A 25,803-nucleotide genomic window follows, 5' to 3' on the forward strand; every position below is an offset into this window, starting at 1 on the left:
CATCCCTTGATTCATCTGCCCCTCACACTCCGCTCGCACCCCATGAGAAGGGTTTGTCATCCATGGCCACAGTGGCCCATGGGGTTTGTCAGGGAAAAGTGACACCAACATCAACCTGGCTATGTTCCCCATTTGTGTGTGCATAGATCTTGTCAGGCTTTCAGGTTTTGGGTTCAACCCTACCTGCTACTTGCCTGGGCAAAAGCAGAGAAACCTGTGTTTGGAAAGCTAACTTTCCTGACCCAGAGACACTAGGGACACAGGAAGGGTTGGAAAACCTCTCCCCTCCTTCCAGGTATGTGGAAAAAAACCCCAAACAACCAACATTTAAAAGAACACTTACCCCCAGGGCACTCTATGCAGCACATTTTTAATTTAATAAAATAAAATAAGAAAAAAAGTTGCCTTTCAAAAGTACCAAAACCTGCTGTCTTGCCAGTCAGGTTGTGTTGAAGAGAAAAAGGTTAACCAGTAAAACCCAGGCTCCTGGAGAGGAGCAGCTTCCACTGCTCTGTCCTCCGCTGCTCTGGGGAGCAGGTGCCCGCTTGCTCCATCCCCTGCTGCCTGGGGAGCAGGAACAAGGCACTGCAAGGAGACTGCCCCATTTTTCAGCCCTCCAGGCACAGTGGGGCTCTGGCCAAGCCCCAGGAAAGCTAGGGCTGATGCCTCCAGTGGGCAGGAAGAAGAGGGGCTATTGTGCTTCTCTGAATGGCAGCTGCAAAGCTCAAACCATGGCACTGAGACACCCCAAGGCGATGCTGGGGCTTCTGGGCAGCACAGCCTTTGGCCTATAACAGCAGCAAATGTAACCAAAAAGCAACTTAAAACTCATCAAGCCTTGGGGGCCACACCAGCCAGCCTCGGCTTCTGCATAAAAATCAGCCTGGGCTCAGGGTAGGGAAGTGTCTTGGAGCCAGGGCAAGAACTGAAAAAAACAAATGGGGAAGTATTGGCTTTCACTGCAGCATGCCCTCCCAGAGCACATCCAGACCTGAGGTAGGACAGGCTGGAAGACCTCCCCTTAGCTGCGCCTGCCCTACCTCGAGCACCTCCTGGGAGGGGTGCTGAGAGCCTTGGGAAAGGCTCAGCTTGGGACTTGCCACACATGGAGGTCTATCAAAAAGTAAGCTAGTGTTTTGCTTGCCCTTTTCTCTGGCTGAGTTCTGTTGTAATGACAGAAATGGAGAAGCATTAGCCAGAGGCAAGGCGGTGCCAGGGAAAAGACCCCCTTGTTCCTCAGTGACTTTGGAGAGAAGCTAGGAGACAGAGGTGGGGTAGGAATACCAGCAGCCCCATGCTGGTTTTCCTCCAGGATGCGAGCCCTCAGGCCCATGCCTCAGCTGGAAGTCTTCAACCTATTAAGGCAAACGGAAAGGCCTGGAACTGTGGCAGCCCAGAGCATTCCCTGGGCTTGTTCCAGCCCCTTTCCCAGGAAAAGCAGGTGGAAAAGTGAGTCACTGGTACAGCCTATCCATACCCCACCCTGCTCTTCAGCGGGTTCTGAGAAATCAAGCAAGAATCCCAAGTGAAGGCAGGACTGCAGGCACGGCTTAGATGCCATGGCACCAGTTCCTTAGACCTTTTGTACGGGGCTCTCGCCTGGCGGAAGCTTCTTACTGCGCTTCTTCATGCGGCTGCGGGCATAGACGCGGAGGAAGAGGGCCATGAAGACAACAGCTACGCCCAGCCCGCCCACAACAGTGACAGCATGCCCATAGATGAGGCAGGAGAGGAGGATGGCAAAGGCCTGGCGGAGTGTCATGATGATGGTGAAGACAGCTGCCCCAAACTGGTTGATGGTGTAGAAGATGAAGAGCTGGCCGCAGGCGGAGCACACCGAGAGCAGCACGGCGTGGGCCGTGAACTCTGAGTGGCGGGCCATGAAGTGTATCGACTCCAGCAAGGCACCCTGCTCCAGGAGCGAGCCCACGGTGAAGAGGCAGGAGAACACGTTGACACCAAACATCATCTGCACAGGAGACATCTTGTAGGTGAAAAGGGCATCCTGCCAGTTGGATGTGAAGCTGTCAAAGATTATGTAGCCAGCCAGGAGAACTATGCCTGAGAAAGTGGTGACGGTGGACACGTGCCTGTTAGGAGCGCTGGAGAGCAGGAACATGCTGACCCCCACAGAGATGAGGGCAGCAGTGAGGTACTCCCAGTACTCGTAACTCTTACGTGACACCAGTTTGCCCATCATCATCACTGGGATCACTTTGGAGGCTTTGGCCAGCACTTGGGTGGGAAAGCTGATGTATTTGAGTGCCTCATACTGGCACCAGCTGCTGAGGATGTTGGAGAGGGAAGCAAAGGAGTATTTGTACATAGGAGCCCCATGACGTGGCTGCTTGGTCAGAGCACAGTACAGACCAGCCACCGTGAAGGCCAGGATGCGGTTCATGAACACTAGGAACTGAGAGTCCGTGAACTTCTCACCAGGGTCTGTTTCAGTGGCACCATATGTTCTTGTCATCACACGCTCCTGGAGCACGCCCCACGTGAGGTAGGAGGCCTGTGAAACAGGAGCAGCACAGGAAGAGTCAGGACCTGCAATGGCAGCTGCAAACACCCACGGGAAGAATGGACCCCAGGAGATCCTTGCTTGCCCCAGCACTGCCTCATCTTCCGCAAGGCAATGCTTCCCTGACATGATGGGAGATAGGGCCACACCCTGCTCCACCACCCCTCTGAGGGAACCCACTGTCCCCTGCAGTTACAGTCAGGAGCATCCCATCCCAAACCTGCTCAGTTTACAGCCTCCTGAAGGGAGAGAACACCACAAAGCCAACATCCTGGCATGCAGTGAGCAGTCACACTTTACGCTGCATGCTGAACCAGACCAACAGGATCAGGGAACCTTATGGACTCACAGCTGTGAGTCTGGTGCCAGACCCCTGCAGCAGGCCCTTGCAGTTTTCCCAGTGGCCTCTGCACTGGTTTTCACTTCCAGCTCCCTGGGCTCATTTTTTTTCACCCAAATGAATTTTAGTTTCAAACCCAGCAGGTGACATTGTCCTTCAGGGATGATTGCTGTTCTGGCTGTTACCTCCACTATTTCAGCAGCCTTGGTGACACAGTATCAAGCCCCTCACAGAAGTAACACAGACTTCCTCTCACCACACATCCCCTCCTGAGAAACTGAGGCACGGAGAGATGGAAGGACTTGCTGGTGACTGCAGCAAGGCTGAACAGGCTAGGATAGCAGGCCAGAGAGTGGGTATCTTCTGCTGGCTGTGGGAGGCGTGGGTTTTTCTATCACAATGATCATGACCCAAAAAGCTGCCCTTCCTAGTGACACTCAGGCTGTAGCTGAGAAACAGGGAAACTCAGAATAAAAAATCCTGTTTATCTGTAGCTGAATTCAGTATTTCTCTCCCGTATTTGAATCCAATCTATCAAGGCAGGATGCATCAGCCCCAGAAGGTGACCCAGAGGAGAGCCCGGGAGATAAGAACTCAGACTATCTGCTGCTCCTACATGAGGGACAGAACAAAAGCTAACAATCTGTTGAATCACAGAATTTTCCCTATCCATGGCTGCAGAGGACTGCAGTCAGAGGGACAGGAGTCCCCAACCCAGATGACTTAAGTTAAACTGACCTCTGCAGCCCTTACAGGTGATACAGCAGTGCTAGTGGGCTATCCCGATAGAGAGGCTGTACCCTAACCTGCAGCCCAGCACCAATCAAGAACAGCACTGCATCCTTGGGCAGCCACGAATCTGCTGGCCGCCTCCTCCCATGCAAAGGACTCCTACCTGTAGACCAGCAGCACAGAAGAGCAGCTTGAAGACCTGTCGGGTTGTAGAGGACTCTGTGGGCTCTGCCCGGGGTGGCAGGGAGCCATCCTCCTGGTGTACAGACTTCACCTCAGAGCCAAACACGCAGGATTTGATGACAGGGAAACAAATGCCGCGGCCTGAACGAGGTAGAACATGGAGACGGAATTACCCTCAGCTTGGGCTCCATAAGCTGCATCAGCTTGACAGGTGAACCTCCCCTCCTTACTAGCTTCTACATCTACTGGTGCAGGGGTCTTAAAGTAATTTATTTTGGGATAGCACCTAGATAGCACCTAGTTCTGAGATGCAGCCTTGCAAGCAGCTCAAGCCTGGTCTGACAAAGCAGGATGGGGAAACAAGCTGTCAGTAATGAACAGAACAGAATAAACCAGGTTGGAAGAGACCTTCAAGATCATCAAGTCCAACCTATCATCCAACACCACCTAATCAACTAAACCATGGCACCAAGCACCCTATCAAGTCTCCTCCTGAACACCTCCAATGATGGTGACTCCACCACCTCCCTGGGCAGCACATTCCCATGGGCACTCTTTCTGTGTAGAGCTTCTTCCTAACATCCAGCCTAAACCTCCCCTGGAGCAGCCTGAGACTGTGTCCTCTTGTTCTGGTGCTGGTTGCCTGGGAGAAGAGACCAACCTCCACCTGGCTACAACCTCTCTTAAGATAGGTGTAGAGAGCAATAAGGTGACCCCTGAGTCCCCTCCTCTCCAGACTAAGCAACCCCAGCTCCTTCAGCCTCTCCTCATAGGGCTGTGCTCCAAACCCCTCCCCAGCTTTGTTGCCCTTCTCTGGACCTTCCAGCAACTCAACATCCTTCCTAAACTGAGGGGCCCAGAACTGGACACAGGACTTAAGGTGTGGCCTAACCAGTGCAGTGTACAGGGGCAGAATGACCTCCCTGCTCCTGCTGGCCACACTGTTTGTGATGCAGGCCAGGATGCCATTGGCCCTCTTGGCCACACTGAAGGCTCAGCCTACCATCGACCAGTATCCCCAGGTCCCTTTCTGCCTGGCCACTCTCCAGCCACAGGGTTGACCAGCAACAGGGTTGACCAAGGGGGTGGAGAGGAGGTGGCAGGATGTGGAAGGGATGCTTCTGCCCTTACCTGTCTCCAGGTAATTCCTTCTCTTGAAGTACTGGATGAGGAGGAACCCTGGCACCACAATACTTGCATAGCCAGCAGCATTAACAAAGAAACGGAAGAGCCAGAAGTCGCCCCATGAGTCCTGCAGGGCAGGGGAGATCTCTTCACCAGTAGCCATCACAGGGAGGGAAGCCAGCACAAGGGGAAGGCAAAATCTGCTGAAAGAGGAAGAGGCAGTTGGTGGGCTACTGGTACAAAGCCAGCCCTGCTTCACATGCCTGTGCCACCCACTGCCCAGCTTGCTGTCTGCCAGCAGGCAGCACCCAGATCCCACCCCAGTGACAAGAGCAACATCAACAGCACACAGTACAGGGAAAGCCCTCTGGAGTTGAAAAGCACATGCCAGACATTCATGTTTGTTTCTACTAGATGTGTTTGCTCTGGCTTAAGACATGTGGACTTAGAAACTTGGATTTCCGGGACCAGAGAGAACCTTTGACCATTGCCTGTAACCACGTGGTTTTGACAGTGCCCTTACTCCAAATTCAAGGAACACCTTGCACCTCATCTTTTTAGGTTAAACTTCAGCACAGCTCTTGGGTAAAAAAGAAAAGGTCACTGAATGGAAAAAGTGACTCCTACCAAGCAGCTCATGTTTCAAGCCTGTGGCCAGAGCAGCCTTCCTCTGAGAACAAACACTTCAGAACTTCCCCCTCTGGCTGTACCAGGTGAGTGGAGGAGAGCTGGGGAGGGCTCCAACTGCCAGCCTCCCCCACTCCCCAGGCAGCGTTGGAAGGGAGTATGCCAAGGCATTCCCCACAGCTCACAGGAAATTACCAGGACTCATCTGCTTGGCAAGCAATAGTCAGAGAGCAAGGCTGGGAAGGAACTTTCCTACCAGCTGACTGGTTGGGACTTTACCAGGCCTATCTGAGAAGGAATAGCTGATATTCTTCAGCCATAATCCTAAGGTGGTGACCTAGCCAGATTTAAAACAGCTTTAATACTCCCTCCATTGTCCACTCCCTCACAAAGGCAAAGCTTTGATATTCAGGGGCCATGCAAAGAACAAGAATATCAGATACACAACAGAATGAACAAGCAGACAAGAACTTCCTATGTGCAAGGCCATTTGCATCCCTGCCTCACATGGTATGCTGCATCTTCCTGCATCAGGGTAGAAGGTTTCTTTCACCCATGCTCCATCCCTGCCTCAGTCTCTCCAATACAAATAGCCTCCTGATTGCCTTTAGGTAGTCAGGTGAGGGTGCTGTGGGGCTGGCTACATAAACATCCACCAGAAGCAGTTCTGGGTTCCTGTGGCAGAAAGGGCAAGAGATGTTAATCACTTCTCCCCCTAAACAACTGAATCACAGGACTTCAGGCCCTGTGAGGTGTACCTGGCTCCACCATAATACAACTGTAACCAATAGGAGAGTCCTCATATCCCAGGCACAAATACAGGCTGGGCAGTGACTGGCTGGAAAGCAGCCCTGAGGAGAGAGACTTGGGGGTGCTGGTGGACAAAAAGCTCAACATGAGCTCTCAGTGTGCACTTGCAGCCCGCAAAGCCAATCAGATCCTGGGCTGCATCAGGGAAGTGTGGCTAGCAGGTCGAGGGAGGTGATCCTCCCCCTCTACTCAGCTCTGGTGAGACCCCACCTGGAGTACTGTGTCCAGTTCTGGAGCCCCTATTACAAGAGGGATGTGGAGGTGCTGGAACGTGTCCAGAGGAGGGCCACAAGGATGATCAGAGGGCTGGAGCACCTCTCCTATGAGGACAGACTGAAGGAGTTGGGGCTGTTCAGTCTGCAGAAGAGAAGGCTCCGAGGTGACCTAATTGTGGCCTTCCAGTATCTGAAGGGGGCCTACAGGAAGGCTGGGGAAGGACTTCTCAAGATCTCAGGTAGTGATAGGACTAGGGGGAATGGAATGAAGCTGGAGGTGGGGAGATTCAGGCTAGATGTGAGGAGGAGGTTCTTCCCCATGAGAGTGGTGAAACCCTGGAATGTGTTGTCCAGGGAGGTGGTCGAGGCCCCGTCCCTGGGGGTGTTTAAGAGCAGGCTGGATGAGGCTCTGGCCAGCCTGATCTAGTGTGAGGTGTCCCTGCCCGTGGCAGGGGGGTTGGAACTAGATGATCCTTGTGGTCCCTTCCAACCCTGAATGAAACTATGAAACTATATGAAACTCTGACCTACAAACTTGCAGCTTTAAAGCTAAGAAAGTTCCTTGCCATTTCATGAACAACAAGCCCTCCCCAAGAACCTTTTGCCCCCCTGGGAAACACCTGAGGGACTTTTCTTATCTTCACAGTCACTGGCCTCAGTTGCTGTGGCCAGGGCCCCACAGTCCAACAACCCGACCTAAACCAAGGCTATGTTTCACACTATAATCTCCCTTCTGTGACTTGAAGGACCCCGAAATTCCCAGTGTAGGGAGAAATGCCAACAGCTGGGGGTGGGTTTCTGTGCCTCCTTCCAATTTCCCACTCCATCCCCTGCTCTCCATTGGAGAAAAGAGAGTTGACACCGCCACCCATCTTCAACCTTGCTGCAGGAGCATCACTATAGACTGTGTCAAGCAAGAACAAGGCTCAGTGCAGGGACCTGGGGTAAAGGATGACCGTATGTTCCTGGATTTGCCCACATTAGATAATCCCAGTCGACTGCTGTAGCCCTCTTTCCGGGAAGAGGGTACAGAAGCACCCTTTACTTTCACAGAAGTTAGATAGAAATGGCAGGGTTGGTTGCTACACTCATGGGCAATGAATCCCTTCAATTTGACACGGACCAACAGCCAGTCAGCTCTGTTCAGCACAACTGTTCCTGCTGTTACCTCACCGCCCTCCTCAGCACTGCCACGGGAGCCAAACCAGCTCTGCTCTCCCACAGCGACTGTGAAGAGGAGGCTGTGGAGGCACAATGGCTCTCTATGCCCGCACTAGCAATTCCCAGGCCCTGAGAGCTGACTCAGTGCAGCAAGGCCCTGCCCTCCCGGTCGAGGCTGGGAAGGAACAGGGCTGCCAGTGTTCCAGGTAGAAAGGGGGAGGCCGCGCAGGGCGAGCAGGCAGCAAGCCGAGGCGTGAAAGGAGCCTTGGTCTGGGGCCTGCAGCACAGCCTGAGAGCCGAGACAACCGACTCGGGTACTGCTCCCCTCGGCACAGCAGGGACAGCTCAAAAGCACTGCTCCAGAGACGCAGTGGGCCACATTCTTCTAGCTGTGATGCAAAAGTGTGGGTCCTAGGCTAGTTTGGAAAAAACCCATTAAAAATCCTTGCCTGCTGCTTTGCTATATTGAAGCCCATCCGTAGCATTTCAAAGGGTCGAGGTCAAATGCAAGCTTAGCAGCCTCCCGCCCCTCACTTAAAAGCTCGGTATTTCGCGCCTGCCCCACCGCCCTGCAGGCGGCCCAAGGCCGGGTGGCAGGGGCAGCCTGAGACCGTCCCGCCAGGGCCGACTGCCGCCTCCCGCCAGGGGCTGCCAGCAGGGGCTGCCAGCAGGGGCTGCCAGCGGAGGCTGCCGGCCGCCTGGATCCTCGCCCGCCGGCCGGCCGCAACGGCAGCCTCCGCCGCGGACAGGCTCTTGCGGACCCCGCTTCCCGCTCGAAGGTTCTTCTTTCCCTAGGCTCCAAGAGCCAGCGGCCTCTGCCCGGGGACCGGCCCCGCAGGCCCAGGCACGGAGAGCGGCATCGTTCGGGCGGATGCGGGACGAGCAGGGTACCGGAGACGCCCCCTCGCTCGGCAGCCACGTCCACAGGGAGCGAACCGATAGCGCGGCGGCAGCCTTCACCCACCCTTGCCTAGCGATAGTCCGACCCACACTCCACGTCCAGCCCGGCCTCACTACCCACCTGCTGCCCGGCCCCGCTCCCGGCCGGCTCCGCTCCGGCAGCAGCAGTAGAATCCCTGCCCGGCGGGCTCGCGGCGACCCCGCACAGCGCCCCCTGCCGCTTCGGAGGGGCCGCGGCTGAGGGGCGGCCAGCGCTGTGCCCGCGCCACGTTCCTGTAGCGCCGGGGGACAGAGCTCCTGCGCAAGGCTTGGCGGCTGGATGAAGGGAAGGGGCCGGTATGGGCTCCCCCGTGCGTCGAAGCCGGAAATACTGAGTCGGGGAGGGGAAGTCAACGGGCTGAAGGCGAGCCGGTCCCAGGCCGGTCCCCAGAAGCGGTTTCCAGGCCTGGGAGCCGGCGCCCCACTGCATCGCCCCGCACATGCTAAACCCGCGCTTGTCGTTCAGCTCCAGCCAAGCCTGACGAGGGAAAAAAAACACCTCTCGCCATGCAGAAGCCCTTGACCTTCATCCCTGGGCTCCCTCCGTTCCTTCCCCTGGGGCTCCCAGCCCTGCCCTAGGCACGTGTGCAGCCGCTGCCAGCGACGGGCACAGCCCGGGGGCTAGCGGAGCTCTGCCCGGGGGCGGCAGGCTTTTTCCACCCCAGACCCCACGCTGCCCCAGCCCACCAGCCCTGCACTCCCAGCCCAGCCCCAAGCAAGGCTGCAGCCGTCAGGTGGCCCCACAATAACGTTACACAGACACTTAACTTTTTCCAAAACCCCACAATTACTTTATTAAAAATAATGAAAAATGTTTTTGCAGATCATTTGGGTCTGCCTTTTTCTTCCTGCCCAGCTGCAGACCTCATTCCAGCATGCCGCTCTGCCCTGCAGCACCCATTGCTCCTGTGCTGGACCACCTGGGAGTGTCACAAGCTCCCTGTAAAGGTGGCACTGGAGCAGCCCAGGTAGGCACCAGCTCCTTGACAGGTACTGGTTGAGGCCCATAAGCAGAATACAGCTTGTTTGCAACAGGGTGAGGCCCTGCTGGAAGGCGAGAGGCAAAAACTCAAAAGAAAAGGGATAATCCAACTTAAGGCTGCTGAAAAGACCAAGTAAGCACCAGAGAAGCCCGGGGAGGGAATAGCCCATGCTGCTTTTCTTGCAGCAGGCCCTTGCTCATTGTCTTTCCAAGGGAAGAGGGAAGGTAGCGGCTCACAGCACAACATCTCGGGCAATTGCGCCATCCAGGATTTGCACCAAGCAACAGCTGCTGCCAGCCAGCAAATGGGGAAAGTCCCTGGCTGAGGTGGGGTCAGGCATGCTCAGTGTTTCCACCTCCACGGGCGAGTGGCTGCTCGTTCCCTAATGCGCAGCACGTGCTCCTAGGGCTCAGAGGGGGCACCGGGAAGGATGCAGAGCTGAACAACAGAAGGCAGCTGTAGGTACACCTGCCATCCCCTCAGCCTTCAGCCTGGAGGAATCTAAAACTCCGGGGAGACCTATGCCCTGAGGCTGATAACATCCCAAGCCAGGAGATGAAGCAGGATTGTTTTTTTATCCTGAGAAAAAGGAAAGCAGAGTGCAGTAGCAAGATGTCAGGCATGATAGCAGCAGCAGCAATCTACAGCCTGGTCTCTTCTGCACCTCCCATGCTCTTTCTTCAGCCTTGAAGTCACTCAACAGGCAGCAAGAAAATAGAGTGCCAGGCTGGGATACCCCTAACCTCAGCATTGAGCACTGGAATAATTCTTCAAGGGAGAAGCCCCTGTGCTGCCACTCACCTTGTGCCATGCAAAGGACCCAAGGGAGCAGGCAGGCTGGGGAAGCCCCTGCAGCCTTCACATGCTGGGTGCCCATGGTAATGCTGAGCCTCCCACTGCTGTGAGGGAGTAGGTTAGATCATGTGAGACCTCAGGCACCCACAGCAAGAACAAACATTTATTAGTGAGCATTACTCTCTTCACCCCACATTTATTCTGATGGCATTTGTGGGTGCCAGAGGGTGCTCCATCCACCGTGAAAAGGAGTCCTCTCCTATTCCTTCCCTGTGCAAGTTGAAGACCTCCACAAACCAAAGGGATGGCAGGGAGGGGAAATTCAGTCCTGTTGCTAGGCACAAATACTAAAAATTAAGCCTTTCATGTAGTGCTCATAGTGCCACCTTCTTCCCCCTGGGAAGGCAGCCTGAGGCAAACAAAACTTTTCCGAAGAGGAGAAGAAAGGATAAGTCTCCCAAAGTGGCTCTGCTCCCACTCAATTATAGGCAGGCAAGGTCCCAGTGGGCAGCAGTTCAGAGCAAGGAGGCATCTTGACGAGCCAAAGGAATCCAGCCGCTCATTCAGTGCACACAACAGGCTTCCCTGAGATCTTCAGGTCATCAAAGGGCAGCAAGGCGAGGAGCTGCAAAGGCCAAGGGTCACATCTCCATCAGGCTCAGGCAGAGGCTCAAATATTCCTTCCCAGCCTTGAAGCCTCCCACCTCCCCAGGGAAGTACCAAGGACCCCTGTCTGGGCTTTCCCTAAGCTTCAAGGCAACAGGCAGTCACCTCACAGGCCCCCAGAGCCTGCACCCTATCAGGGAGGATGGCCACAGCTAGAAACTCCTCTTAGGAGTTCCACCTGCACTGTCCAACCCCTGCACCCCTCGGCACACTCGCAGAACCACAGGCCTCCCCCCTCAGACTCACATCATCGTTGCCATCAGCCAGGTCCTGAGCTGTCTCATTCTCCATGTTCCTCAGGAGGGTGTCAGCCCCCGAGTGCGAGAGGATGGCAGCGATGACAGTGTCCTTGCGCCCCACAGCCAAGTGGAGTGGGGTGCACCCGTTGTACATCTGGGCATCGACGTAGGCCCCATTGTGCAGCAGGAACTGGACAGCCTTGCGGTTGCGACACTCCACGGCCAGGTGCAACGGTGTCTTCCCACTTGTGCCTTCCTGCGACCCGCCGACCACAAGGGCATGGGTACAGAGTCCCCTCAGGTGGGCCCTGCAGCACCCACCCATACCCTGTTGACAGGGTGCAGTTCCCATCTTGACTGCAGTCATGGCACCCAACAGCCCCCGTGAACCTTTCCTCCTTGCCCTTCAAAGTTCCGTGTCTCGAAGCCCCACAGCAATCCTGCCACCACCCAGCACTGCCTGCCCAAAGGCTAGAGGGAGTGCCCAAGGGAGCTACATGCTGGGCCCACCATCACCCAAACAACTCAATATGTCCCCAGTCTTACTTGAACATCAATGTAGGCACCACTCTCCAGCAACAGAGACATCATCTGGATGTTCCCCTTCAAGGTGCTGATGTGCAGACAAGCCAAGCCTGGGGTGGGGAGGCAGGAAACAGCAACACAGTCAGCCCAGACCAGCCCAAGGCATGCCAACCCCAGCTCCATGCATGCTCTGCTGTGCTCCCAGATCCCTACATACACAATGCATGGTCTCTGCACCAGCCCAGATGCCAACTCTGCACTGAACCACCCCCCATGTCTCACCTTGCCAGTTCTGGAGCTGCAGGTCCTGGTGGTACCCAGGGGGCTGGGCTGTACCCTCTGGTGGGGCTGTGCTCTGCAATAGCTGCTGGGCACAGTGCAGGTGCTGCTGCTCACAGGCCAGGTGCAGAGGGGTGTTGCCATTGTGGTCCTGCAGCCCAGGGTTCACTCCCTTGTGGATCAGCGCCTGGATCACACTGGGCTGCTCCAGGTACACAGCAAGGTGAAGTGGGGTCTGGAGAGGAGATGAGGACTGAAATTAGGGAAGTGGGGGATGCCCCACTGGACACAAGGCATGACGAGCCACACCAGTCTGCAAGAGCCACAAGAGCCAACTCGGGGGCACAGGCTGCTGTGCAGGAGCCCACCCCTGTCCCAGGGTTATGAGCGGCTGGCACTGGGGAGGGCAAACAGCTTGCTGCTCCCTGCACTTCAGCACAAGGATCACCTGTGGGGGCAGATTCAGTCTCCCAGGTTATCTAGCCTGCCACCTTCAAGCCATGCCTGCTCCACCCTCTGGGATAGTGGCATCCTGGGCCCTCACAAACGACCCTTTTACCCTTTAGTGCTGGGAGCTGTCACCTCTCTCAGGTTATCTCCTACACCCTTCTTCCCCTCCCTGAAAAGTGGCCTTTACCACTCTTTAGAGGAAGCAGGTGGGGTCCTGGGGAATGACTGGATTAGGCATTTATCCAGGGAGCAACCTGCGGCACCTGCCTTACTCCCATCTTCCATCATGTCCACATACCTGGAAAAGATCATTTTGGATCTCCAGCACCTCTCTGGGCAGTTGAGCGATGCAGCAGAGTGCTACAGCTGGGACACAGTGAATAATGGCCAGGTGAACCAACCTACAGAGGGAATAAAGGGAATGGGAGAGTTAAAAAGGAAATTGAGCCCCAAGTCCCATGCTTAGGAGCAGAGCTACCTCCACTGCTGCATGGAGGCATAACCTCCTTGATTCCCAGAGTCCTCTTCCCACCAGCTCAGAGCTTCTCCATTTTGCCCTCTCCCTGGGGAACCTTGGCAGCAGGGCAAGGCAGGAACATGGCGTGAAGGCAGTCTTTCACTTCAATCCCCAAGGGGAACAGACCCTCCTGTCCCCACTAAGCACTGAAGGGTTCTCCCTTAGGCCTCACAACATCTGTGAGGCTTGGACTCAGCACAGCCCAAAGCCAGGCCTCCAAATGGTGCAGGTCCAAAGAGCCTGGGATGCATTTCACAGAGTCCAAGGACCGAGACCAGCAGCTGCAGAGGGAGGTCTATGCTCTGGCAGCTGCCTGGGGATTTCCAGTTCCCTGCTGCTAGCTGCACACTGGACTTCTGCTTTCCCCTCCATGAAGGCAGGCAGCCAAAGCCAGGCAAGACCCTATCACCTGCATGGCACAGTCTCCATGCCAGCCAATCTGTTGGCTCACACCAATTTCCTCTTCTTCCTCCCCACATCCTTCCCTTTCAGCACTGCCCTGACAGGGCTGGCACGCAGCCCACCAGAGCAGCAGGGCACCAGAGGTGCAGCCATTGGAGCTTGATGGACAGCAGGGAGCTCTGGTCCTTAGAGCTGTGGCCCCTACAGCCATTCAGTGGCCTGACAGCCCAGAGCCCCCCAGGCCAGGGAGAGGTTTTATTCCTAGCCAGGTCTGATGATGGCCCCCAGCAAAGTCAGAACAGAAGTGAGAGCAGGATGGAGGCTGAGCTGAGCGGGAATTTCCAGTGCCCTCTGATGACCTCCTACACTCCAAGGCTGTCCTGTGAAGACAGACTGGCCCCCTGCCACAGGCCCCCCCCTTCCCTGGCAGACACCCTTGGCCAGCCCCAGTCATGGGACCGGATGGGATCCATCCTAGGGTGCTGAGAGAGCTGGCAGATGAGCTGGCCAAGCTGCTCTCCATCATTTTCCTCCCATCCTGGCTCATCGGTTAGGTCCCAGATGACTGGAAACTGGCCAACGTGGTCCCCATTCACAAGAAGGGTTGGATGGAGGAACCTGGAAACTCCAGGCCACTCAGCCTGACCTCAGTGCCAGGGAAAGTGATGGAGCAGATTATCCTGGCGGCAATAACTGCGCACCTGAAGGATGGCCAAGGGCTCAGGTCCAGCCAGCATGGATTTAGGAAGGGCAGATCCTGCCTCTCCAACCTGATCTCCTTCTATGATCAGGTGACCTGTCTGGTGGATGTGGTCTACCTGGACTTCAGCAAGGCCTTTGACACTGTCCCCCACAGCAAACTGATGGCTAAGCTGTCAGCTTGTGGCTTGGACTGCAACACTCTGTGCTGGGTTAGGAACTGGCTGGAGGGCCGGGCCCAGAGAGTGGTGGTGAATGGTGCCACATCCATCTGGCAGCCAGTCACCAGTGGCATTCCCCAGGGATCAGTGCTGGGCCCCATCCTCTTTAACATCTTCATTGATGATCTGGATGAGGGGATTGAGTCAGTCATCAGCAAGTTTGCAGATGACACCAAGTTAGGAGCAGATGTTAGTCAGTTAGAGGGTAGAAAGGCTCTGCAGAGGGACCTCAACCGACTGGACAGATGGGCAGAGTCCAATGGGATGGCATTCAACAAGTCCAAGTGCCGAGTGCTGCACTTTGGCCACAACAACCCCCTGCAGAGCTACAGGCTGGGGTCAGAGTGGCTGGAGAGCTCCCAAACAGAGAGGGACCTGGGGCTGCTGATTGACAGCTGCCTGAATATGAGCCAGCAGTGTGCCCAGGTGGCCAAGAGGGCCAATGGCATCCTGGCCTGCATTAGGAATAGTGTGGCCAGCAGGAGCAGGGAAGTCATTGAGCCCCTGTACTCTGCATTGGTTAGGCCACACCTTGAGTACTGTGTCCAGTTCTGGGCTCCTCAGTTTAAGAAGGACATCGAAACACTTGAACATGTCCAGAGAATGGCAACAAGGCTGGGGAGAGGCCTTGAGCACAAGCCCTATGAGGAGAGGCTGAGGGAGCTGGGGTTGTTTAGCCTGGAGGAGGCTCAGGGGTGACCTCATTGCCCTCTACAACTACCTGAAAGGTGGTTGTAGCCGGGAAGGGGTTGGTCTCTTCTCCCAGGCAACCAGCACCGAACAAGGGGACACAGTCTCAAGCTGCGCCAGGGGAGGTTCAGACTCGAGGTGAGAAGAAAGTTCTTCACCGAGCGAGTTGTTCATCATTGGAATGTGCTGCCCAGGGAGGTGGTGGAGTCACTCTCCCTGGAGGTGTTCAAGAAGGGATTGGACGTGGCACTTGGTGCCATGGTCTAGTCATGGGGTCTGTGTTGATAGGTTGGACTCAATGATCCTCGAGGTCTCTTCCAACCTTAGTTATACTGTGATACTATGATGATGGGCAGCAGCAAGGAGCAAGCAGCAGACTCCACTCTGCAGAGCATGAGCTGAGCCTCCTGCCACCTCAACAGTGCACTTGGACCCCTGGGTAGGATTTTATCTCTGGCAGAGATCAGGTCCAAAATGAAGCCTGGGCTTTAAATGGGCTCTTGCCACCCACACTGTTTGGAGGAGGCAGGCAGGGCTGAGGAATGGAGGGTGAGAGCTGTGCCAGTCCTGGCAAGACACCCCACTCAGCCCAGTTTTGGGATGTCACCTGTAATGTGAGGGATGGACAGCATCCTTCTGCAGATGGGAAGCCAAGACCTGGCCTTAAAATATTGCTGCAGAGCCTCAGGGCTGGCGCTGCCTTCTCACCAGCTGCAGGGGCAACATGAATGTGCTGAGAAGCACAGAGGTCAGTCCCACAAAACGTCCTTAATCCAACCCCTTCCAAAGACTGTCAGAGGGTTGAGCCAGCAACTGGGACCCCAGGCACTCTCAGCTGAGCCCTGTTTTTGGCAATTAAACAATGCCAGTTCCTCCTTCAGAGGCTGGGCGAAGACACTGCGTCTCCAGGGACGTCCCGGGTCACACCATGGCAGGGAATTCCCTGCTGGAAGGAGGAGGCCCTCATATTTGCCTCTGCACTGCCATGGTGTGTCCCCTCACCACCAGCACTCCCTAGAGGAGGAGGCTGCAAGCCAGGGCTGAGTGGCTCCATGGGCAGGGTCTGGCTGCTTTTGGAAGACTGTGGGACACGGGCATAGCCAAGGAGCTGAAGCTAGGTTAGCAGCGGGGAAAGAGTGAAGGGCAAATCTGGGGGACCCAGCTGCAAAAACAGCCCTTTGCTCAGTGGGCTCTTGCTGGCCCCAGCCTGGGTATGATGCAGGTACTAGGCCCCTGGTCTGTGGCAGTGCCTGCTCTGAGGCGTCCTTTGCCCTCTTGCAGAGACAGCTTCTGTTTCTCCAAACTTAGGCACCACGTGCTGGAGGAGGCTGTGGAATCTGCCTTCTTCAGGTATGACAGAAATAAGACTGTCAGACAGGGGACTTTCCAAGGCAATTCAGCTTGAACTTTAAACCGCTGCTGCTTTCACTTTCCAGAGCCACACTGGGCTCCTGGGGGAAGAGAGCAGTCCCTGGGGTTGCACCCTGCTGAAGCCAGCCCCCGCATCCCCAGGAATCCCCCTGACCCTTCTGCCACAACCCACACCATGCTGCACTGTCATGTGGGGATGAGTGAGGCAGTTACTCAGGGGAGATGGAAACCCCAGACAGCCCTCTGATGCCACTGGCACCCCACTATTCCTAGTTTGAGTGGCTTTGCAGCTTGCCAAGGTGGTAAAACCACTCAGAGCTGGGCTGGCACCAAGCAAGTTTGGATGCCTATGCCATAGAGGCAAGGAGGGAAATCATCTTCACCCAGGCAGAGCTCAGGCTTTCACCTCAAAGCTGGGATTTACCTATTTCAAAGAATTTCCTTCTCCACCTCCCTCTTCCTTCTCCACCTCCCTCTTCCTTCTCCACCTCCCTCTTCCTTCTCCACCTCCCTCTTCCTTCTCCACCTCCCTCTTCCTTCTCCACCTCCCTCTTCCTTCTCCACCTCCCTCTTCCTTCTCCACCTCCCTCTTCCTTCTCCACCTCCCTCTTCCTTCTCCACCTCCCTCTTCCTTCTCCACCTCCCTCTTCCTTCTCCACCTCCCTCTTCCTTCTCCACCTCCCTCTTCCTTCTCCACCTCCCTCTTCCTTCTCCACCTCCCTCTTCCTTCTCCACCTCCCTCTTCCTTCTCCTCTTTCCTCATTGTCTGACCTCAACTTCCTGAAATGGCTGCAAGAGCTCAGGGGAATCATAGAGAGGCCACTGGGCTGGTATGAGCTCACCAGAGCATGTGTGCACCAAAGCACTCTGCCCATAGGCAATGATGCCAAGCAGGAGTCGTGAGCATCTCCTGCTAAGCTGTGAAACCTCCTACGCCCAGAGGACCTGAGGCACAAGCATCTTGCCAAACTCCACTTTCTCACAGCCATGGCTATAAGCAAACCTCTGTCTCTGCCATGGCAGCCACACCACCCAGCTGCTGACAGGCCGCTGCATGCTGGCACACAGTGCTCACAGCTGAGGCCAGGGCACGGTGATGCAGATACCTGCTTGCTCCCAGACACTCCTCCTCATCCAGCCGTGGCCCCATGCCTTTGCCAGAAGCAGCCCTCCACACTGCCATGCTCAGATCCTTGCCCTTCCCTCAGCTACCAGCATGAATCTCCTCTACCTTCCTCTGCCTGCTCCCTCCCTTACCACACTGCTACAGGGGTGAGTGCCCAGCAGGGACTTTTGAAAAGAGCAGGGGATGGTGGAGCTGTGGGCAGGGGAGAGGTGGCCAGCCTAGGAGCACAGACTGCTGGGCTCATTCCCAGCTTTTCCACTTGCTCACCAGCTCGATCCTGGCACAATCTGACCCAGTGCTCTGAATTGCAAAGGTCTCATGGGCACAGGGTGATCTACCCATCACCTGAGAGATAACAATCCTGGAGCAAAGGGGTCACAGCTGTCCCTAGGGATGTCTCAAGGTCTGAACAGGCCACGTCCAAGATGATCCTAGTTTAGGCACATGAGAGCATCCATTTCTGTACTGAGCGACCTCAAGCACTTGGTAGGAAAAGTGTCCACACCTGAAAATTGGAGGCAGGAGAACACAGTAAGGGTGACACCCAGCTCTGACACGCAAGCTGAACTGATAAAGTCCACCCAGTTCTCCAGCTATCCTCTTCCCTCCCTCTAGAAAAGGGATTGACCATGCAGATCATCCCATTTGTGGAGCAAGACACCTTGTCTGCAAAGCAGCCTCTCTCTTCACCATCTCACCCCAGAAGCATGTAAGACAAGGAGTCCAGCATTCAGTAGAATGTGCCTTGACAGTTTTTCTCTCTCTCTTTAAATAAGGTCCCTGCCAGCTTCAGGAACTATTCACTCCTGGCTCCTTATTTTGGCTGAGTGGAGCAGTAGGAAATCAGGCAAACAATTCACACGAGAGAAACTTGTTCAGGGGAGGAAATGGCCCCAGAAGCAATAGAAAGCAGATCAAGGGAAGAGGAAAATAGCAGGGGAATTCCACACTTACCCTGTTCTCCTGTTCCAGCCCCATAATCTGCACTGCTAACCGCTTCCTCAGCCACCAACATGAACCCCTGCCAGTAGGCTCAGCAAGCAAAGCTCCATCCTGCTCTGCAGCCCTCCAAGAGCTCAGCCTTGGCAGCAGCTGCTTCCCAGCCTGTTACTTCTGGGGCCAAAGGGAGGTGTGGGAGCAATGGGTGAGCAGCGTCAACAGCCTCCACTTTTCCTGTGGTACTCTGCACAGCATCTGCTCTGGGTACTAGTAGATGAGGGATGCTAAGGGCTGACTGTTGGGGAAGTATTTCAAGAGACCTGATGGCTCAGCTGGTAGTGCATAAGACCCTTATTGGGAAGGTCGTGAGATCAAGCCTGCAGTGGGCAGTAGTGTCCTCCCTACTCTAGTCATGAGGTCTGTGGTGACAGGTTGGACTCAATGGTCTCTTCCAACCTTAGTGATACTGAATACAAGGGCGTGAGCACCTCATTTTTCAGTGAAGTGGCAGAGGAAGAGGTGGGGAGATGAAGGTGCCCCATTCACTTACATACAGCACCCCTGGCCTCAACTCCTCAAGTCTCTGCACCCACACGTTTGAGCGTTTTTGCTCCATTTCTCAGCAGCTGGTGGGTCTGGTACTGCAGAAGCACTAAATATCAAATGCAAGCAGAATGCTCCATGCAAGATGAGGTATCTGTCCCACACTACCATCACTGCAGGGATGGGCCAAGCCAGAAAGCAGGTCAGCCCATTCCAGGACAGCCCAGTCACAGGCTGAGAAGCAAGACAAACCACTGCAATAAAAGCAGCAACTTCAGTTCAAATGGAGCAAATTCAGATTCTCACTCATCAGGAGGCAAGCACATTCTCTCACAGTTTCTTTATACAGTCTTGAAGTCAGAATAACCTCTTACAAGAGGACAGTGCCAGGGCTTTGCCAGAACCTGTACAATATAGCCTATCAGACATTTAAAGCTTCACATATGTCCTCACTGCCTCAGGATTTTCTTTTCATCACAGAATCATCAAGGTTGGAAGAGACCTCAAAGATCACCAAGTCCAACCCATGACCACAGACCTCACAACTAAACCATGGCACCAAGTGCCACATCCAATCCCCTCTTGAATACCTCCAGGGATGGTGACTCCAGACCATGGGCAGCACATTCCATCCAATGGCTAACAACTCTCTCTGGGAAGAACTTCCTCCTCACCTTGAGCCTAAACTTCCCCTGGCACAGCTTGAGACTGTGTCCTCTTGTTCTGGTGCTGATTGCCTGGGAGAAGAGACCAACCCTCCTGGATACAACCTCCCTTCAGGTAGTTGTAGACAGCAACAAGGTCTCCCCTGAGCCTCCTCTTCTCCAGGCTAAACAATCCCAGCTCCCTCAGCCTCTCCTCTTAAGGCTTGTGCTCGAGGCCTCTCCCCAGCCTCGCTGCCCTTCTCTGGACACTAGCTGTGGGTCTAGGGTGCATCACCACCCCCCTTCAGCCCTCCATCTGCCCTAGTCAGAGTGGCTTCCTATCTCTGGGATGCAAAGAACATCCCAGGCAGCTCACGAAGAGGCACCCATAGCCACTCTCACAGCTCAGACCCCACAGCCTCTCTTTCTAAAGAGTCACATCTGACTCCTCTGTCACCTACACTGGATTTAAAATAATAATTTAAAAAAATAAAATCAACAAGAGTCAAAGCTTTCTTTGTTAATTTAGCAGAGCTCAAGCCTCTCCCTTCCCACCTCGACTATGCTGTTACTCTCAGGCATTAGTCTTCTACATCCCAGGACATGGAAATTTCCAGCCATTCTTTCCCTTCCTCTGTGCTGAAGTTCCCTGTGCCTCTCCCCAGCTCCAAGGTGGAAAATCTGAAGGAACTTCCTCCAGGCCAGGCTGATGTCATCTGAAGAGGGGAAAAAAATAAATCTCTTCATGCCTGCAGTCTCAGAGGGCTGCCAGGACTTACCCATCTCACATCAAGGCTGTATGTGTGTGACTCCTGTGGCAGCTAGCAACTTCTAGGGCATCCTCAAGGAGCCTATGCAAAGCTGCCTGCTGTCACTTGGAGGAACACCAAGCCCTCCCCGCCTGCTCACCAAACTCCTGAGCAGGTACAAAGAAGAGCCAAGAGTCCAGGCACAAGAAGCTGGACTAAAGCCCCCCTGGAATAATCAGGAGCATCTCTCTCTGCTTCCCATTCAACTATGGCCATGCCCTGATGGGGAGCCAGCAACAGCCTATGACAGCTGAGCAGGGGGACTCCCAGCCCAACTCCCAGCATCCAGGCGTGCTCTCTGCACCAGACTTCTTTAATCCTTCTAAAACTGTGGCTCTCTAGTCTTCTGCTTCTTTTTCCTTCTTTCTTAGTCATTTCCCTTTGCTGTCACATGCTGAGCATTCCCTGAGGCGTACACACACACACTGGGATCCATGGGTAGGGAGGTTCAGTAACACCCCTGCACAGCAGGGCAAGCACCAAGCAAGCAACTACACCAGAGCTGGCAGCCTGAATGGGGACAGCATCTATTCCCTGCATGGGGAATATTTCTAGCACAGGGCTACAGGAGTTGGGTTACAACAGGCATATATTGATGAACAACCATTAGAAATGGCTCCTAGATGAGCCTTTGTGCCATGCCTCTCACATGGGGGAGAGCTCAGCAGGGAAGGCCCCTTTGTTATTATCGCAGGGAGGAGAGCTCAGAACATCAGCTTCCATGGGGCCCCAGCTTGACTCGATAAACTGTCCCTGAGCCCTTGTTAAGGCATCTCAGCTCACAAGTCACTGGCACGTGATTTCTTATCAGGAGATGGGGCAGCACTTGTCTCTGATGGAAGGAGGAAGTCGGGCTTCCTCTGCTCCCCTCTGTCTTTCCCTGCCAGAAACACACACCCCACCAAAAATCACTGGGTTCTATTTTCCACATGAGGAGGCTGAGATTGCTCTCTTGTGACTGAGCTGGGGTCTCCCAGCCCTTACCCTTGCAGACAAGCTGTGCTGCTTTGCTTGGAGGGCCCCATGCAGAAGACAGGCTGGGAGCTGTGCAGGAGGGTGGCTCTTGCAGCACCACACAGCAAGAGGGCCCAGAGCAAGACTGCATGCGCTCTACCCAGCTGCCCAAGGGACCCATCACCATGGCACCAGGTACTGATGACATAAACTGGCATGTGGTACAAAGACCAGAACGGGCAGAAAGTGAAACGCTTTAAGATAGAATGCACGGTTCTAGAGAAAGGAAGCTCTGCCTAATTTCCCACCCTGATGAATCAGCCTTGCCTCTCCAGAGCTGACAGAGGCTGCCATATGCCCAAGCGAGCAGAGAGGTTTTCCCTTGTGCTAAAACACAAAAGACAATTTCAGCAGACCCATCCCACTCTGAAGGAGCTGATCCTATGCTCACCCCTTTCCCAGGATACTGTACTCATGCATCTGCCTGGCAAGGCTGGGAAGGAAGGGGTTTTCTTAGTGAATCTTAACAAAGCCTGAGCTTGTCCAGAGGCCAGGGCACAGTGATAAAGCTGCTAGCAGCCTGCTCAGAGCTAGCCATGCCTGCAGCTGGAAAGCCCTTCTCTTCACTTCCACCCAGAGCACTCCCATAAGGATTCAATTCAGCAGAAAAGGAGCTGGTTTACAAGGAAAACACAAACACTTGGAGGAAACTGCTTGGTTCATGAGATAAAGACAGATGCTTGGAGGAGGCTGCTTAAGCACACAGGACTTGCTCTCTACCCAGCTGCAGAATAAGCAGGATACATATCACTGCCCTGAGTACAACCATCATCTTCTGCCTGTCACCCCATTCCTCACCCTCAACCACCAGCTCTCACTAGAAGACTAAAGTTCAGTGCAGCTCCGACTTCAAGGCAGAGGGACTGCCAGTGACACTGGAAAGGCACGGGGAGGGCTGAGACTTGGACAACGATTCTTGGAAGATGGTACCCACACATTCCACTGACCATCCCACCCACATCTCCTCTGTTGGCCAATTTCCTTCCTGTAGAAGCAGGACTCCTAATTTTGAGGGAGGGAAGAGTCAGTTTCAGTCCCATTGCTTCACCCTGCCTAGGTTAATGCTCCTCTACCACAGAGATAGGCAGGAAGGTATCCAAGGAGGATCCTGCTGATAGCCCAAGCATGTGCTCCTCTCCTCTGTCTCTATTTCCTTTACTTCCCCACAGGCTGAAAAACACAGCCCCCTCAAAGGCATACATCAAGGAATCATGGGTGGGCAAGCTAGAGAAACTATGGACAGACAAGGTATTTGTCAGATGGAGAGACAAAACTTTTGCCAGCTGTTAGTGTGAGCCCGGTGCTCCTCTCCACTACCAGCCAGGGCATCTGGGGGAAACAGGAACTCCTGAACTTTTTGTATTTTCAGAATTAAAATTACAGGAAAGTGCTGTTTGCCCAAATCTTCTGAAACATAATGATCATAGTATGATTTTAATTCTCAGCCTGGAGCTGTTTTGCAGCAGGCATTCAAGCAAAGCACACCAGAAACTGTGCTACTGACAGAGATGAAAAGGCAGCGGTGGGTTTGTCTGGCTGGATGAAAGGGATGCAGCCTGTGGCCATCCAGTCCCTCTTCTCCCAAGGCCTTCTGTCACTAGATGAGAAATGGCTCCACAGAATGTAGCTGTTACTGGCAGCCTGGACTTGGCTTTTGCAGGTGAAACTGGTGGCAGTTCAGTGAGTCGCCGGCTGCTCGCGGCGCTCATTTGCATCAACCAAGCAGTGGATGTTCAGCGTTTCTAAATATAAATGCCGCCTACCTCTGCCACAGTGTCAGGAAGAGAGACAGGAATAGCAGAAACAGAAATCCACAGCCTCGCCACTCAAACCACAAGAATAGTTTTTTCTCCAAGTGCTGAGAGATGCCAGGACATGGCCAGCCTGGAGCTGGATGAGCTGCACCACCAGCAGCCTCTTTGCTCCGTCTCTCATTCTTTACGCATTTCCTGTTCTGAACTGCACTATCAGTGAGAAAAAAACAGAAGAGCAACTGCAACCATTTGGTGAACTTTCCAGGAGCCTCTCCTGCCTACAGTAACCAAGGCACCACTAATTAATATTTCCCTGGTTAATTAGATGCTTGTGTTAGGTTTCTCCAAGCAAGTTTGACAAGCAAAGGGTTCAGCCACCTTACAAGACAGCCCCAAGCAGCAAAAGCATCTCCAATCAGCTGCATCTGCTTGGCTCACTGTAGAAGAGCAAGCAGAGAGCCCTTAGCACACCATAATGGTCTAGTCTGGTGGGCTCTTCTGAGACATTCACTTCCAGAGGTCTACCTTAAAAGATTCCTGGCACTCTCCATGAGCAGCTTGGCTCTAATACTACAGCTGGGAAAGGTTATGAACTTCATCCATGCTGAGGAGCCCCAGAGCAAGTCTGTAGATAGGACAGGACAAGAAAAAGCACTAACTAGGTGTGTGGCTGGTGAGCGTGGGAGGCTGGGTTTAGTCTAACCTTGCCACAAGACTTCCAGCCAATCCTCAGAGCAGATCACACAATGGGCATTAATGAACTAATTCCCACATGCACAGGCTCCTTCCAACTGGGAAGTGAACGCTTGGGCTGGCTCCCAGCTTGTCTTTAGCTTCAGAACAGGATGACAGAACATTAGGGGTTGAAAGGGAAAGGGACCTCCAGAGATCGAGTCCAACCCCCTTGCCAGAGCAGGATCACCTAGGGCAGGCTGCAAAGGAATGCATTCAGGTAGGTTTTGAAAGTTTCCAGAGAAAAAAATGCACTATGCCAGGCAAGGACAGAGCCTTCTTGCTGCTCCTGCTGCTGAAGACATTTGCTTGCTCATGTCAGTGCCTCTTAGTTTCTCTTCTTCCTCCACCATTACTCATGGTTAAACTCCAGCCTGGTTTTGGGGTAAAGCTTTGCCCTTAGCTGTGAGCACACTTCACTCATGCTGTGTGTGTACTCGTGAAGAAAACCTTCCACTGAGAGAATGTGCAACAGGAAAACACTGTGAATAGCTGAAGGAAGTTACTAGAAGCCAAACCAGTATGATATCTCTGCCCTTGAAAGAGTTTTACAGATGTGGGAAGCCTCCTCTCATTAACAGAAATACTCATCTCTGTCACAGAAGCTGAGGAGGGCAGCCCCATAGTGGGGCGTGTGTTGCAACTCTGCTGGGAGTTACAGCTGTACAGGCTGGCTGGCAAAGCAAGGCCATCGCCACCTGAGAACAAACAGCCCTTGGGTTGCTTGGCTGAGCAGTATCGGTGGCCAACTTCCACTCGAGATGGGCTTCCCACAGCAGGTCGGCTCTCTGGCCACATTGCCTGGGCTGCCTCTCTATGCTGGACATAGGTCGGATCCCTCGCTAGTCACCCACCCAAAGCACGTATCCGTCTGCAACGCAAAGCCGGAGGCTCCTCGGAGTCCTTCAAGGCCAGCTGGACGGGAGGTCCCCGGGAAAGGGCCGGGGACCAGCGCAGATAAAGCAAGGCTTATCTGTAAGCACCGGCTCCGCGCCAGCGGCAGGGTGAGAGGGGCCTAGTCCGCGGCTAGTGGGGGCCCGATGCTCGCCCGCCGACCCCGGGGAAGAAGGAGCGTCGGGGCCGAGGCCAGGGTCACTCACGTGTCTCCATCCTCTGAAATGTAAGTGAGGGCCTCCAGCTGTTGCCGGCTGAGCCCCTCGGACGGCGGCGGCTCCTCGGCGCCGCAGGCGGCCGGCGGCCCGGGCAGAGGCTCGGGAAGGGCGCCGGAGCCGTAGCTAGAGTCCAGCCGCTCCTCGGCAGTCTCGGCGAGGGTCTCGGCCTCGGCCTCGGCGGCGGGAGGCGTCTCGGCAGGGGCAGCAGGGGTGTCCCTCCCGCCCGGCAGCGAGCGCAGCGACTCGATGCCCGAGTCGCACTGCCCGTCCTCGCCCTCCCAGCCCGCCGCTTCCTTGCGGCAGTCGCCGCCCGCCATCCGCGACATCGCTCAGCGCCCACAGCTCGCCCGCCGCGGCCCCGAGCCCGGCTTCAGCACCGGGGGTCTCATGGCCGGAAAGCCAGCCAGCGGCGCCCTGCGCAGAGGCTCCGCGACGGCTCCTCCTCCTCCTGCCCGCGTTGAGTCAGCCCCGCCCAGCCCCGCCTGCCCGGGATTCCCCCCACTGCCGCCCCGCCCCGGCACACCCCCACCCCCCGGCACACCCCCACCCCCCGCACCCTCCAAAGGGACGACTGCCGCTCCCCCCCGCTTTGTCCAGTACAGAAGAGAGAAAACCTACCCATGGGCGCGGCACGTGTGGG

General features: G+C 54.9%; 2 protein-coding genes across 3 annotated transcripts; both read right to left on the bottom strand.

Moving 5' to 3' along the window:
• Window positions 1–351: 351 nt before the first annotated feature.
• Window positions 352–8,793, bottom strand: SLC35B2 (solute carrier family 35 member B2). 2 transcript variants are annotated; one of them, XM_068157278.1, is made up of 4 exons: window positions 8,736–8,793; window positions 4,908–5,101; window positions 3,757–3,917; window positions 352–2,512 (listed from the first exon to the last, which is right to left on the bottom strand). In XM_068157278.1, exons 2-4 carry the CDS (start codon window positions 5,062–5,064, stop codon window positions 1,574–1,576), a joined length of 1,257 nt encoding a protein of 418 aa, XP_068013379.1. In that variant the 5' UTR covers window positions 5,065–5,101; window positions 8,736–8,793; the 3' UTR covers window positions 352–1,573. The 2 variants fall into 2 exon arrangements, with proteins under 2 accessions (XP_068013379.1, XP_068013387.1); XM_068157286.1 differs by having other exon boundaries at window positions 4,908–5,104; window positions 8,736–8,787.
• A 1,187-nt stretch (window positions 8,794–9,980) lies between these two features.
• Window positions 9,981–25,603, bottom strand: NFKBIE (NFKB inhibitor epsilon). The gene is made up of 6 exons (XM_068157300.1): window positions 25,152–25,603; window positions 12,889–12,991; window positions 12,144–12,375; window positions 11,883–11,971; window positions 11,344–11,592; window positions 9,981–11,056 (listed from the first exon to the last, which is right to left on the bottom strand). The coding sequence occupies exons 1-6, from the start codon at window positions 25,487–25,489 to the stop codon at window positions 10,991–10,993; spliced, it is 1,077 nt and encodes a 358-aa protein (XP_068013401.1). The 5' UTR covers window positions 25,490–25,603; the 3' UTR covers window positions 9,981–10,990.
• Between the last annotated feature and the right edge of the window lie 200 nt (window positions 25,604–25,803).

Source organism: Melanerpes formicivorus, unplaced genomic scaffold (genome assembly GCF_026170545.1).
Source record: "Melanerpes formicivorus ecotype bairdi unplaced genomic scaffold, bMelFor1.0.p_v2 SCAF_2, whole genome shotgun sequence".
NCBI lineage: Eukaryota > Metazoa > Chordata > Aves > Piciformes > Picidae > Melanerpes > Melanerpes formicivorus.